Below are 15428 nucleotides of genomic sequence, written 5' to 3'. Positions count from 1 at the left end.
CCCAGATTTCTCTCTTTTACTAACATTCATCGACTCTATGTTCTGCTTTTAAATTTAGTGAGAAATTCTATGTTGCTGAAAATTAGCAGACTGGCTCACAGAGAGATGATCCTTTCTTCAGTGAGGTCTTCTCAGTTCTGTCATTTAATTCCCCAGAGATAGTTAAACCTGCTCTGATGTATTTAGAATACATAAAATTCAAAAACATCATTATATAGTAACTATGTCTAAGTACGTTGTGCACTTTGACAGGGGACTATAAGTATTAAGGTAAATTATATCTAACTTTACAGGGAACCTATTCATAGCTAAAAGGAAGAGAATCCTGCTATGTGAAAAAAGGAACTCTGCAGTTAGCTGTTCTCAAACTTTTAGTCTCAACATCCCTTTACACTTTTAAAAATTGTTGAGGACGTTTTTCACATAACTAGAACAAATAATTCTAAAATTTGTATGGACATACAAAAGACCCTTCATAGCCAAAGCAATCTTGAGAAAAAAGAACAAAGCTATAGTCGTCACACTCCCTGATTTTAAACTTTACTACAAAGCTGCAGTTATCAAAACAGTATGGTACTGGCACAAAAACAGACACAGATCAATGGAACAGAATAGAGAGCCCAAAAATGAACTCACACTTATATGGGCAATTAATCTGCAACAAAAGAGGCAAGAATATACAATGGAGAAGAGATGACCCCTTCAATAAATGGTACTGGGCAAACTGGATGGCCACATACAAAGAATCAAGTTGGACTACTCTCTCTCACACCATGCACAAAAATATATTCAAAATGGATTAAAGACTTAAATGCAAGACCTGAAAGCACAAACTTCTACAAGAAAACATAGGCAGTAAGCGCTTTGACATCATTCTTAGTAATATTTTTTTGGATATGTCTCCTCAGGCAAGGGAAATTCACACTTCAAAAGTTTGTTTCGGGCTTCCCTGGTGGCGCAGTGGTTGAGAGTCCGCCTGCCGATGCAGGGGACATGAGTTCGTGCCCTGGTCCGGGAAGATCCCACATGCCGCGGAGCGGCTAGGCCCATGAGCCATGGCCGCTGAGCCTGTGCGTCCCGAGCCTGTGCTCCGCAACGGGAGAGGCCACAACAGTGAGAGGCCCGTGTACTGCAAAAAAAAAAAGTTTGTTTCTTCAGGGCTTCCCTGGTGGCACAGTGGTTAAGAATCCGCCTACCAATGCAGGGGACGTGGGTTTGAGCCCAGGCCCAGGAAGATCCGACATGCCACGGAGCAACTAAGCCTGTGCGCCACAACTACTGAGCCTGCGCTCTAGAGCCTGCGAGCCACAGCTGCTGAGCCCGCATGCCACAACTACTGAAGCCCGCACACCTAGAGCCCATGCTCAGCAACAAGAGAAGCTACCACAATGAGAATTCCGTGCACCACCACCACGAGTAGCCCCTACTCACCGCAACTAGAGGAAACCCACACACGGCAACAAAGACCCAACGCAGCCAAAAATAAATAAATAAAATTTTTTTTTAAAGTTTATTTCTTCTTTTTCCATGGGAAATATTAATGATAAAACCCTCACTAAAATTTATGAATTCTTTTTTCTGTGCCAGGGACCATGTAAATATTTCACATACATTATATCATATAATCTGTATAACAACCCTGAGAAGTACATATTGTTATCTCCGTTTTACATATAGCGAAATTGAGGCCCAGAACAATTAAATGAATTGCTTAAGGTCATATAACTTGTTGGTGGCAGACCTGGAATTCTCTAATATAAAACCTTGCTGTTGCTCTTTCTCGTGGCGCCTCGGAGGCGGTCGGCAGCTTCAGAATGAAGCTGAACATCTCTTTCCCAGCCACTGGCTGCCAGAAACTCATTGAAGTGGACGATGAACGAAAACTTCGAACCTTTTATGAGAAGTGTATGGCCACAGAAGTTGGTGCTGACGCTCTGGCTGAAGAATGGAAGGGTTATGTGGTCCGAATCAGTGGTGGGAACGACAAACAGGGTTTCGCCATGAAGCAGGGTGTCTTGACCCATGGCCGAGTCTGCCTGCTACTGAGTAAGGGGCATTCCTGTTACAGACCAAGGAGAACTGGAGAAAGAAAGCGCAAATCTGTGCGGGGCTGCATTGTGGATGCCAATCTGAGCGTTCTCAATTTGGTCATTGTAAAAAAGGGGAGAAGGATATTCCTGGACTCACTGATACTACTGTGCCTCGTCGCCTGGGGCCCAAAAGAGCTAGCAGAATCCGCAAACTTTTCAATCTCTCTAAAGAAGATGATGTCTGCCAGTATGTTGTGAGAAAGCCCCTAAACAAAGAAGGTAAGAAACTTAGGACCAAAGCACCCAAGATTCAGCGTCTTGTTACTCCATGTGTTCTGCAACACAAACGTTGGCAAATTGCTCTGAAGAAACAGCGTACTAAGAAAAATAAGGAAGAGGCTGCAGAATGTGCTAAACTTTTGGCCAAGAGAATGAAGGAGGCCAAAGAAAAACGCCAGGAACAGATTGCCAAGAGACGGAGGCTGTCCTCTCTGAGAGCTTCTACTTCTAAGTCTGAGTCCAGTCAAAAATGAGATGTTCTTAGAGTAACAAATAAATACGATCAGACATCAAAAAAAAAAAAAATCTTGCTGTTAACTACTTAATTCACCTTGGGCTAGATTCCTGCCACTTTCCAGGATGGCTTTTCTATACTACCTCAATTAGTGTGCCTAGAATAGGACATGAAACTCATTTTAATATTTGTCTAAATGAAATATAAGCAGAAAACCTTTTCTTCAAAAAGTTATGCTGTATTCCAATGCCACCTCAGAAATCTCTTGAATTATCTATGGTTTAATTCTGTACCATTGCTCTCTTTAATTTAAAGGTGTAGAATATTGAGAATTGAATATGACCTTTCTAAACCACTTATTTCTATTTTTAATGTTAAATATATTGTTTCAAATTTTTAAAGAGGATAAAGCAAACAAAGTTAAAGAAATTATAAAACATAGATCTGTATATAAATATTCATACATATATAATGAATGGTTGGGCAGGTAATAAGTGTTCAGTGTTTGTGAATTATATGAATTAATGTATTACAATTGATATTGCACAGTTTGTTCATTGGTATATTTTAATTATACTCTAACAGAAAATTCAGCATCAAGAAAAAATTCTTAGAATGTGCAAATTATATCCTTGCCTTTTTTCTATCAATTGATAATTTTAATAGGTTTTTGAATCTGAAAATTCAAGAAGGTGAAGCTCACAACATTTTCTGCCCTGCATATGATTGCTTCCAACTTGTTCCTGTGGATATCATAGAAAGCGTAGTTTCTAAGGAGATGGACAAACGATACCTACAGTTTGATATTAAGGTATGCTGCCAATTATCTGTGTGATTTCCAAAATTTAAATTTTATTAAACCTGTATAACAGATTTTAATTTTTTTGTTTTATTTTTGAAAACAAAGTAATGGACTCTGACTTTGTCAGAAAAACTGCATAAAGGAATGGTGGCCTAAATTAAAGTTTTAAACTAAAGCATTATTTTATAATCATGATAGAAGTAAAAGCAAAAAGCCATAATAGTAGTTTACAAAAAAAATAAAACTATCGCTCCAAACTATTCATTGATTTGCATGTTGAACTTTTATAACTGATTGATCAAGATAACGTTCAAAGTAAATAGTAACTATTTTAAATTTTCCAGAAGACATATTTTTACTCCTCAGTGTAAACATTTAGAAATAAAGATTATCAACTTGGAAATTTATGGATTTTTTAATTTCAAGTAATAGTTTCATAAAACAAATTATAATGTTTATTTCATCTTTTTTTCCCCATCTTCTTTTTCACTCAGGAGTTATTCAGAAGTGTACGCAAATCTTCGTGTGATTTAAAAGTTACATTTTAACTGTCTTGTTCAGATTTTTTTATGGTCTAATCCCTAATACATGGACTTTTAAAAAAGAAGTCCTACTGTTTCTTTAACATAGAAAGCATCTTAATATTGACTTTTTTTTTACATTTTTCTTTTTTTTATTATTGTGGCAAAATACACATAAACTTTACCATTATAACTAGTTTTAAGTGAACTAAGTACTTTTACTTTGTTATGCAACCATCACCACTCTCCATGTCTAGAAGTTTCTTCATCATCCCAAACTGAAACTCTGTTCCCATTGAACGCTAACTTCCCATTCCCTCTTCCCACAGCCCCTGGTAACCACTGTTGTACTTTCTGTCTCTATGTCTTTCACTATTCTAGGCATCTTATATAAGTGGAATCACACAATATTTATCCTTATGTGTCTGGTTTATTGCACTTAGCATAATGTCTTCAAGGTTCATTCATGTTGTAGCATGTATCAAAATTTCCTTTCTTTTTAAGGTTGAATAATAGTCCAATAATGTATATACCACATTTTGTTTATGCATTCATTCATCCATGGATATTTGGGTTGTTTCTGCCTTTTGACTGCTGTGAATAATGCTGCTATGAACATGGGTGTACAAATATCTATCCCAGTTCCTGCTTTTAATTATTTGGGGTATATATGCAGAAGTGGAATTGCTGGATCATATGGTAATTCTATGTTTGTAATATTGATTTTTATGTATTATTAGAGTACCATTTAGAAATTTACTGTTCTGATGCAACTAATAATCACAAGATTCTATTTATAAAAATTATTTTTCATCAGAAAAGTGGCACATTGTATGAGCAAACATTTTTAAATTACACATTTTCTGTATTTAAATTACAGCAGTTTTACTCTATCATCATCTACTTGGTTTTTAGATTAAAGAAAACATAAATTTTAAAAGTCATGTCATTACTAAGGTAATTGCCACATTTTTCCTTCTTATTTTATATATCCCAATACTATTTTAAGTGTTTCTTGAGACTGACTATGCTTTGTTTTTTTATTTCACTCTGTTTTTGCTTTAAAGTAAATTGACATATGGGGTACACTCCCTATTAGAATTGAGAGTTAAAATGTTTTGTTATGTTTTGTATTGCTGTTTAAACAGGCCTTTGTTGAAAATAACCCTGCCATTAAATGGTGTCCTACTCCAGGCTGTGAAAGAGCAGTCAGACTAACAAAACAAGGGTCAAACACATCTGGGTCTGATACACTCAGCTTCCCCTTGCTCAGAGCCCCTGCTGTGGACTGTGGAAAAGGACATCTCTTCTGCTGGTCAGTAAAAGACAAGTTGGAATAGCCTAATCACCTTTCTGACAGTTTTTAAAGAGACTTTATACTTTGAATCAGGCCTTTAAATTGTAGTATTTTTGATGTCATTCTTATTCATTAAAAAATATGTAAAGAGTGGTGATAGTTTACATTTATTGTGTGCTTGATGTGTGCCAGCCACCTTGCCAAATATTTTCAAATATTGAATTCTCCTAACAATGCTATGAACGGAGTGATATTATTATACCCATTTTACAGATACGGAAATTTAGGCACAGAGGAGTTGCCCAGGGTTATGCAGCTAGGAATTGGCAGAAATGGAATTAAAGCCCAGGTCTGGTGCTAGAGCCCATGCACTTGAACTTTAATACCAAATTACTCACCATAGATTAGAAAATGTTTAGAGTTTAACATCGTTTCTTAAAGTAGAAGTCTCTAGCAGTGATTCTTAACCAGGCATGCCCAGAATTTAGTATTAAGACAGCTTTTCCCAATTTTCATTCTAGACCCCGACAAGAGATATTTTGATTTAGTGGATTTTGGAGTGGGGCTTCAAAAAAAAAAAAAAGCTCTTATGTGATTCTAATGCACAGTACCAGTTAAGAACCAGTTTGTGTCTTATGTTTTATTTAATTTCTAGTGCCTGATAAATAATTAGTAAGTATGAACTGATGATAAATCAGTAATGAATAGGCCATGTAACTATGTATAGTCTCTTGACTGTATGTTTGTCTGACATCCGCGTTATACTTTATTCAATTATAATAACTGTTTTAGTTTTAATTAAGTGATCAGAAGAAGAAATAGTATTTGTTATGCTTTTTGCTCATTTCCAGATTTATCACATATGCAAGGAAATATTGTACTTGAGGTAGATATAAAACTCTAATCTTTACTTGTATGCTTATCAGAAACCAAAATCAAACTGTAGCACTGCTAGATAGTAAAAAGGCAGTTATGGAAATATCCCTACCGTGAAAGGTCTATTTCTTAACCCCATCATCATTATCATTAGCTAAAAATATTTCTTGAACTGCCAACCTATATATAGCACTGAATTCTAGGTCAGGTGTCAGCAAAGTAGTGTCTGCACCAATTTTTAAAAATAAAGTTTTATTAGGACACAGCCACACCCACTCATTGCCAGTTTGTTTACCTATTGTCTGTGGCTGCTTTCAGGCTATGACAGCATCGAGTAGTTGTGACAGAGACCATATGGCTTGCAAAACCCAAGATATTTACTATCTGGCCCTTTACAGAAAAAGCTTGCGAGGCTTCTGGCTAAGTGCTTGAATATAGTGATTAATGAAAGGAAAACCACATTTACTACTTCATGGCTAAATCAGGTTCAGCAAGTAAAATAGCAACAAAATACTGAATAATAGATTATATCCACATGCCTTAAGATAATTTTTCAAAACATTTAAAAAGCAAATTCCTAATTTTTAGTTTTACATGTTTTACTGTTTGATGGTTGAGTCCTAATTCTACCTCACTATCCCACCAGAAGAGATAAGGATCCAGCAACAGAAATGAGAAGTGAGTTATTGAATACACACAAGCTTACTTGTTTGCATATAAATTGTCCTTAGATTAATATGAATCTACTTTATTAGTAAGAATATTAAAAGAAGAAAATAAAGGAGCTTCTTCTTTGAAGTTAGTTTCTTGAGAAACTTAAGCTCTAGTGCCCTAAAGTACCCCATCTAGAATAGTACTAATTATGTACTATCCTTCAGAAAATCATTTTCTGAGCCCTCTGGTTCAGGTAAGCACCCCTGGATGAAAAAAGCTGATTAAGAGGATTGGTGGAGAGGCTACAAAAATGGAAAACATAGATTAGTAAAATGTATAGAAGATTAAGAAGATGATAACATTTGCTAACATCTGAGGATAATAAAATTTTGAAAGGAAAAGAAAAATCTGTGATTGGCATTGTCTTCTTAAACTCTGTGGTTTCTGTGGCCTAGCTTTTATTAGTTTTCACTGTAGATTAGCTTTTACTTTCTTGTATTCTTCCCCACCTCTCTTTGTATGCTGCAAGTAGTAAGTTTGGTTTGACTGAAAATACGGAAACTAATGGAAAAACCTACCAAGGTAGATTAGATTCTAAAAGCTATATATGCCAATAAACATATATGATGCTATAAACTGTACCTTTCTAGTCTAGTGTTTGGAGAAAATATGTCAGCTACTCTTTCTCACACCGCAAAATATCAGGCTGGTTATACTCAGTATCCATTGGAAACTATATGCCAAGATCACAGGCCCTACTTGGAATTTTATCCCAGTTTAAGGGATCTGTGGATGACCACATGGATTTAAGATCACATTTGGTGATTATTTACTCCTTCTCCTATTATAAGGGTGGTAGATAACTTAGCAAATAGTATCATCATTTTCTGACATAGCAATTCAGAACTTAACTTTATTACCTTTCATTTTTGAAATTCATTAAGCTATAGGATTGATATATGTAGGTGTATGATATATGTATATTCTAGGATTTTTACATTGCTTCACCTCTCTAAGCATTAATTTGCAATTTTTGTTTTTACATAGCTTCCTACTTGTATTCATATAGTATAAAAGCTTTGCCTATAGTCAGAAATTCTAAGAAAAAAAGGAAATTCTAAGTAGAATTCTGCTGCCCTTACTTATCTAGTGTTTCAAAGAGAAAGAAAGTCTGCTTCATGCAAAAAGAAGCTTTGCAAGAGAGATCTTTACAAAATAAAAGCATGTGATTCAGGGTTTTCTTCTTTCTTTCCCCCCAAAGTTCAAAAATATTTTCTAAAAATGATTGCAAAAACCACAAGAAATGCCAATAACAGTTTCTTCTTTTTAAGAACTACGTGTGACAGAATCAGTTGAGAGCTATCCCCAAGAGATGTCTGCTTGGATATAACTGAATATATTCACTGTTGGGAGGGAAGGTAGGAGTAGGCATTTTCCTTCCCACCACAGGATAACCCCTTCTATTATAACTTGTTCACCAACAAATTCTGTGCCCTTAATAACTGAACCTAGAATGCTTTTTCCCACTATCCTGTGTAATTACAGTTTGTCTGTCAGAGTATTTGCTACCAGTCATTGGTGTCTTGGTTAAAGCTTTCTTCAGGAAATTAGTTTTCCAGTATCTGTAGAACATTCCAGTATCTTCATTATTTCTGTCAGAATACTCTGTCTTCCTACACATGGCATAATCCAGATTATCAGTCACCTGTTACATCTGATAGCATTGTCATCAATGTACTGTACTTTGGAGAAGTTCAGGCTTATTTTCTCTGATGTGTTAGTTTTCAAAGATCTGCTTTGAAAGATCTACTTTGTAGATACTATCTACTTCTACTTTTAATCAATGCAATATTTTATTAATGTCTATTAAATTATCACTAAGTTACTAAGGAGCTGTATAAAACCACAGTTATGGAAAAGGTTTCCCAAATGCCAGATTTGGTAATAAGTCAGAAATTTAAGAAAATTAAGTTATTCTTTCCAGGTATTTAGTGATTTTTTAGGTATACAATTCAATGGCATTAAGTACATTAACAGTGTTGTGCAACCATCACCCCTATCCATTTTAGAACATTTTTATCATCCCAAATAAACACTCCACAACTATTTAAGCAGTAGCTCCCCATCCTCCCTCCCCGACCCCAGCTCCTGGTAATCATTATTCTACTTTGTCTCTATGAATTTCCCTATTCTAGATATTTAATATAAGTGGAGTCATACAATATTTGTCCTTTGGTGTCTGGCTTATCTCACTTAGCATAATGTCTTCAAAATTCATTACATGTTATAGCATGTATCAGAAGTTCATTCCTTTTTATGGCTAATATTCCATTGAGTGTATATAGCACATTTTGTTTATCCATTCGTATGTCAGTGAACAGTTGAGTTGTTGCCATCTTTTGGCTGTTGTGAATACTGTTATGAGCATTGGTGTAAAAGTTTGAGTCCTTGTTTTCAGTTCTGTTGAAACTATTTGAGGAACTACCAAAATGTTTTTCATAACAGCTGTATCATTTTACATTCCTACCAGCCGTGCTCAAGGGTTCCAGTTTTTCCACATCCTTCCCAGCACTTGTTATTTTCTGTTGTTTTTCAAAAATAGTAGCCATCCTAATGGGTATGAAGTAGAATTGATACATTCTTAATATAGTGAAATGTTACCTCATAGTTAGTTAAGACTCTACCTGTCAGTTGGCATGTCTTCTTAACTTAAACTTTGTAAACAAGATCTTTGTTTAGGGACTTCCCTGGCAGTCCATTGGTTAAAACGCTGTGCTAAGTGTCCATCATCGGATGAATGGATAAAGAAGATGTGGCACATATATACAATGGAATATTACTCAGCCATAAAAAGAAACGAAATTGAGCTATTTGTAATGAGGTGGATGGACCTAGAGTCTGTCATACAGAGTGAAGTAAGTCAGAAAGAGAAAGCCAAATACCGTATGCTAACACATATATATGGAATTTAAGGAAAAAAATGTCATGAAGAACTTAGGGGTAAGACAGGAATAAAGACACAGACCTACTAGAGAATGGACTTGAGGATATGGGGAGGGGGAAGGGTAAGCTGTGACAAAGCGAGAGAGTGGCATGGACATATATACACTACCAAACGTAAACTAGATAGCTAGTGGGAAGCAGCCGCATAGCACAGGGAGATCAGCTCGGTGCTTTGTGACCACCTAGAGGGGTGGGATAGGGAGGGTAGCAGGGAGGGAGACGCAAGAGGGAAGAGATATGGGAACATACGTATATGTATAACTGATTCACTTTGTTCTAAAGCAGAAACTAACACACCATTGCAAAGCAATTATACTCCAATAAAGATGTAAAAAAAAAAAAAAAACACTGTGCTTCCACTGTAGGGGGCGCAGGTTCCATCCCTGGTCAGGGAACTAAGATCCTACATGCCTCTTGGCCAAGAAAAAAAAAAAAATTAAGAAAAAGAAAAGATCTTTGTTTAAAATGAGACTGGTGATGATGATGGCACCCATAGATTGGGTTTTTCTTTGCCCAAAATGACGTTTTGTTATTAACTAGAATGATGAGCTTTGTGCTACAGAATATAATGTCATATTGAATTAAATAATTCGTAAAGGCTCTAAGTCATTTTTGTTTGACTTTTTAAATTTTATTTATTATTTATTTATTTGGCTGTGCTGCGTCTTAGTTGCAGCATGCGGGATCTGTAGTTGCGGCATGAGGGATCTTTTAGCTGTGGCATGTGGGATCTAGTTCCCTGACCAGGGATCAAATCTGGGCCCCCTGCATTGGGAGCACAGAGTCTTAGCCAGTGGACCCCCAGGGAAGTCCTTAATGTTTGACTTTTATATACCTATAGAAAGAATATATAATTAAGTTACAAATAATAAATTGCTACAGTTTTAATTATTTAAATAAAAATTTGCCAAATTCCAGTAAGACAGAAAATTGGAATTTATCAAACTTGAAAGTAAATTAGATTGCCCTTGCTGTTACTTGGGGATTCAGAGGTAAAAGTAATGACAAGAATGTGATGTAAAATAGTACTTCCCAAACTTTAAAATGCAGAAGGGTCATATGGTGATTTTGATAAAATGCAGATTCTAATCAGTAGGTCTCATGGGGCCTGCTCTTCTGCATGTTTAACAAGCTCCTGAGTAATGGCAATGCTGCTGGGCAGGGGAACACCCATTGAATTGCAAGAATTTAAACTATTAGTGAGACAGAACCCAATTGATAAAAAATACTTTACAGCTCTTAAGGCATGAGAGGCTAAATTATAAATATTAGGTAATCTATTTGGAACTTTTTAAAATGTGTGAATAAATGTACTGATGAAAGAAAATCTGTCCTAGTGGTATTGAGCTTTAGAATCATGCTTCCAGTTCCTCTATTGAAATGCTTCATCTCTCAGTAGTCACTGTGCCTCAGTGTTCTCAACTTTACATTTGGAACAGTACTTCCCACCTGTGCTTTTACCTTGATGTTGATGAAGGATACTTTTAAATTGCCTTTTCCACGTTTTCCTCTTTAGGGAGTGCCTTGGTGAAGCCCATGAGCCTTGTGACTGCCAAACATGGAAAAATTGGCTACAAAAAATAACTGAAATGAAACCAGAAGAACGTAAGAGGAATTTTAGATAGCTACATATTTTATAATAGCATTCAAAAGATAACATGGTTTTATTTCTTAGAGTCTTCATTTAAAAATGAAGTTTTAAGTTTTCAAGTTTGTTAATGCGAGAGCCCGCCTTTTTAACCCCTCTAACCAACATCCTTTTGGAGATCCCAGGGGGGGAAAGCATAGACAGGTTCCCTGTTTCTAATGGACTTATTAGGACTCCAGGGTAAACAGGGGTCACATTTAAGTTCTGCTCCTATAGTCCTTCCCTTTTATCCTGGGGTGGGCTAACTAGCTTTTCTGTACTTCATGAGAAGAAATGTATGATCTGTACTGAGAGGAAGCTTCTTATTTCCTTGGAAACTTACAGTGGAGGATAAGGCAAGTTAATTTCTTGCTCATGTGGTTCTGTAGATTTACTTACATTAAATGCCATGTCTATAACTAATTTTTACTGAGATGTCTATAAATATATTACTTCTGTTAATCCTCACACAAATGCTATGAGATTGATGCTGGTTGTCCCATTGTACAGATAGGAAGCTAACAGACTGGATTGAGTGACACAGGGGAAACAGAATGGGTTTGAATTAGCCTTCCTAATAGCAGTTCCCATGTTTGACAAGTAAATATATCTGCTTTGCCATAATTTCTCACCTCCTGAAGTAAATATTTTATGACAACTGTCATAAAATTAATATAAATGATAACTAATTTGGTGGTTTTTAACATTTTAAAGAATAGTGTTAGTTTGAAGTATTGCAGATGAGGATTAAGAATTCACACACTTCGTCTACACTTATTATGAGCAAAGCACATAATAAAGATGATGCCAGCCTTCAAAGAGTACAGAGGCTACAAGGGAAGCAGTCAGATAATTACAGTATCATATGTTAACTAACACAGTTGGATAAAGATGAGAATACAAAAACAGAAACAACTAACTCACATTGGGGACAGAGAATGTTAAGGAATCTTCCTGACAGCAGCAAGATATGAGTTGGGTTTCAGCATATCCACAGAAGCAGAGATGTGGTAGGTAATGTCAGCAGCTGAAGTGACACTGGGAGAGACTGGCTGGCAGCCATGAGTCCCTAAAGGCTTGTATTATATTGGGCAATATACCATTGCCCGAGAGATTATTCTCAGCAGTTTATATTCACAAGATCGATTTTGTGCACTGACTCGGGGTTATTCAGATCCATGGAAAAGACACTACTTAGGTAAACCAGAATACCAGTTTATTCATTGACAATGAGGACGATCCCTTTCACATGATGAGAAGGCTCATGTCCTTTAAATGGGAGCAAAGGGAAGTGGATAATTTTAGGATATTTTTTAGTGAGGGCTGATTAATCATTTCTGTCCTGAACGTTCATCATTCAGTCAACAAATATTTTTTGAGTACCTGCTTCCCAAATCAAAAAGATTTGTATAGATTGTTTTTGTTCCCCAGGTTCATTGTATCTCTCTCTTGAATACCAGATAGAGCTTGCCATTGCTCTCTGGATACCCACCCATTAGCCCTATCTGTGTATGAGTATGTCTATGTGTGTGAGTTCCATAAAGAGATTAATACCATTACCCTGCAACACCTTTAAACATGACAAGACGACTGGATTTTGTTTTCTTCTCCTGCTTCTGACACCTAGAAACATCTATATTTCTATTAGAGATGGCTTGCTATTGCCCACCTACCTGCATTTCTTTATACATTCTGTGGAGTTTAAAATTATGGTCCAGGGGAGACATTTGTGAGAGATGAGGCTGGAAAGGTAGGTGTTGCCAGATTGTGAGGGTTCTTGCCAAATTGTCTGAATTTTTCCTATTAACAGAATAAGCCATAGAATGCATTTTTTGGATAGGGAAGTGGCATTGTTAAAGATACTTTTATCAAGATAACTGATAACTAGGAAGGGTAGACTAAAGGAGAGTTAGGTCAGAAGTAGGAAGGTGAATTTTTAGTTTGGGTCACAGGGTAGATCATGATGTCATTGGTGAAATTAGGAAATTCAGGTAAAGGAGTAATTTTCAGGGGAAAATAATGAATTTTGTTGTGGGCATTTTGCACCTGAGGTACCTACAGGACATATGTGTGGAGATGTCCAGTGGCTTTTAGAAGTGCTTGTCTCCAGCTCAGAAAAAATGCTGAGAAAACTTAGGAGTAACTTTTTGCTTTTAAATAGTATCTTCATTATGTGTTTAGCATTTATTTAGTGCTGTTTTATGTTAGAGTACAGAAATAAGATGCCCTCTATGCTCTTGAAATTTACATTTTAGAGTTGGAGACAGGTATGTACAAAACTCAGAAAAATAAGTATAAAGGTGGTGTGAGAGAACAGTATACCTGTGATACATTGTGAGGGAGGGGAGGGACAAAGGAGCAGATTAGTTAGGAGATCATCTAGGAAAGAGGTAAGGAAAGCTTTATAAAATAATTGATACATAAGCCGTGTATTGAAAACTGATAGATGTTCTTCACACAGACCAGAATAGGAAGGGCATTCTAGGCTCATGGTAAAGTAAGGCTGTGAAATAGCATGGCGTATGCAAGGACTGCAAATAATTCAGTTCAACCAGTGCAAAGGTGCAGTGAGAGATGAGACTGCATGTGCAGGGGTGGGGGTTATATGTAATGCTGGGAGGTCTGACTTTACCCCGAGACACCAAAAAGGAGTTTTGAGTAGGAAAGTGATAACTGAAGATGTTTGCTTAGAAAAATCATTCAGGTGGAAGTGTGGATGATGAATTAGGGGCTATTGAGATACTAGGTAAGAAAGCTGTTTCTGAGACAACTTCAACATGTCCAGGTGAGAGAACATAAGGGCTAGAACAAGACAGCCAATACAGATGGGAGAGGAAAGGTGTTTACAGGAGAAGTAAGAAGATAACTTTTCATTTTATTAAGTTATTAATCTAGTGTACTTACCAGTTGCCTAAAAGAGTTAATGCACCACAAGAAGTAATTAGTACAGTATAGTATTTAATTCTTGAGGAGAAAATGGCCAGAAGTATGTGATTTGAGATATAAAGCAAGTATTTTGAAATGGGTGACTATTTTTAGTTATCCCTTGCCAATGTAAAATTGGATCAATCATTCCATATTCACAAATAAGTCTTATTAGAGAAGAAGAAGGAGAATGACCTGGCTAGTCAGTACAGATTTTTGGAGGGACTCTGACAGATTGTCCTTGCATAAGATAATGATCCTGATAATGAAGAGAGAAGAGAAATAGAAGACCTAGTGTATACGTTCACAGTGTATACGAACACAGTGTATACGTGGTTACCTCTGGTGGCCAGAGATAGGGAGACCTCAAGTAAAAACTGAAGATAGTCCTCAAAGAGTCCCAAATAGGATTTTAATTCAGAAAGATGGAGGAACTTTAGAAAATTGGATAGGAGGCAAGAGACACAGGACACCCGCAAGTGGTCCACTGCAAAGGGAGCCAAAGCCAAGACTGCAGAGAAAATTCCCCATTGCTGAGAAAAAGTTGTCTCACTGTATTGATGTGTAATCACCACAGTGAAACTTGGTGGTAACCAGTAGACTATTAATGGCCACTTTTAAGTTTATGAAATTTAGGGTAAGGCTTAAAGCAAACAATAATAGGCCACTGTAATACTTAAGTAGAACATCACTGTTAAATATACAAAAATAATACTCCAAAAAAGAAAAGTATGATTTAATGCTGTATTGGGTTCACATATTAATTTGGGTCATGGTCACATATCTTTGGCATAAGAATTTTCAACCGAACTTGTAGATTCATGAGATCGTTTTCTCCCTTATCCCTAGTTTTCCAAAGTCTTTGAGTTATGAGACTTAAAAGGAGTGACAAAATCTAATTGATCAGAAAAATATTAGAAAATATACTGAGCTCAGTTGAAAGAATTAATTCCATATAAAGATTGAAATACTGTTTTTCAGTACTGAAACTGCCTGTATTGCAGCTTATCAGAGCAAGAAGCAGGAATGATTATATTTTCTGTGAAATGATAGTTAATTTATAAAAATTTAAGACCAGTTTTTTTCATAGTACATACTCAGTAATGGTTATTGAATGAAATTCAATAGTCTTTTAAGAATTCAGTCTTTAAAAGCAACTTTGTTTTCACTTGAGCACAT

General features: G+C 36.2%; 1 protein-coding gene and 1 pseudogene across 7 annotated transcripts in view; both read left to right on the top strand.

The window, feature by feature from the left end:
• ANKIB1 (ankyrin repeat and IBR domain containing 1) overlaps positions 1–15428 on the top strand; it is a 159163-nt gene that overhangs the window by 120319 nt on the left and 23416 nt on the right. For all 7 annotated transcript variants that reach the window (XM_067746442.1, XM_067746443.1, XM_067746441.1 and 4 more), the window contains 3 exons: positions 3211–3355; positions 5016–5182; positions 11214–11302. In XM_067746442.1, coding sequence (XP_067602543.1) covers positions 3211–3355; positions 5016–5182; positions 11214–11302 — 401 coding nt within the window. The remainder of the gene's footprint in view (positions 1–3210; positions 3356–5015; positions 5183–11213; positions 11303–15428) is intronic.
• LOC137229076 (small ribosomal subunit protein eS6-like) lies at positions 1096–2615 on the top strand (annotated as a pseudogene).

Source organism: Pseudorca crassidens, chromosome 8 (assembly GCF_039906515.1).
Source record: "Pseudorca crassidens isolate mPseCra1 chromosome 8, mPseCra1.hap1, whole genome shotgun sequence".
NCBI classification, from domain to species: domain Eukaryota; kingdom Metazoa; phylum Chordata; class Mammalia; order Artiodactyla; family Delphinidae; genus Pseudorca; species Pseudorca crassidens.
Note: the sequence above shows the minus strand (reverse complement) of the source record. Positions and strands in the feature narration are given on the sequence as shown.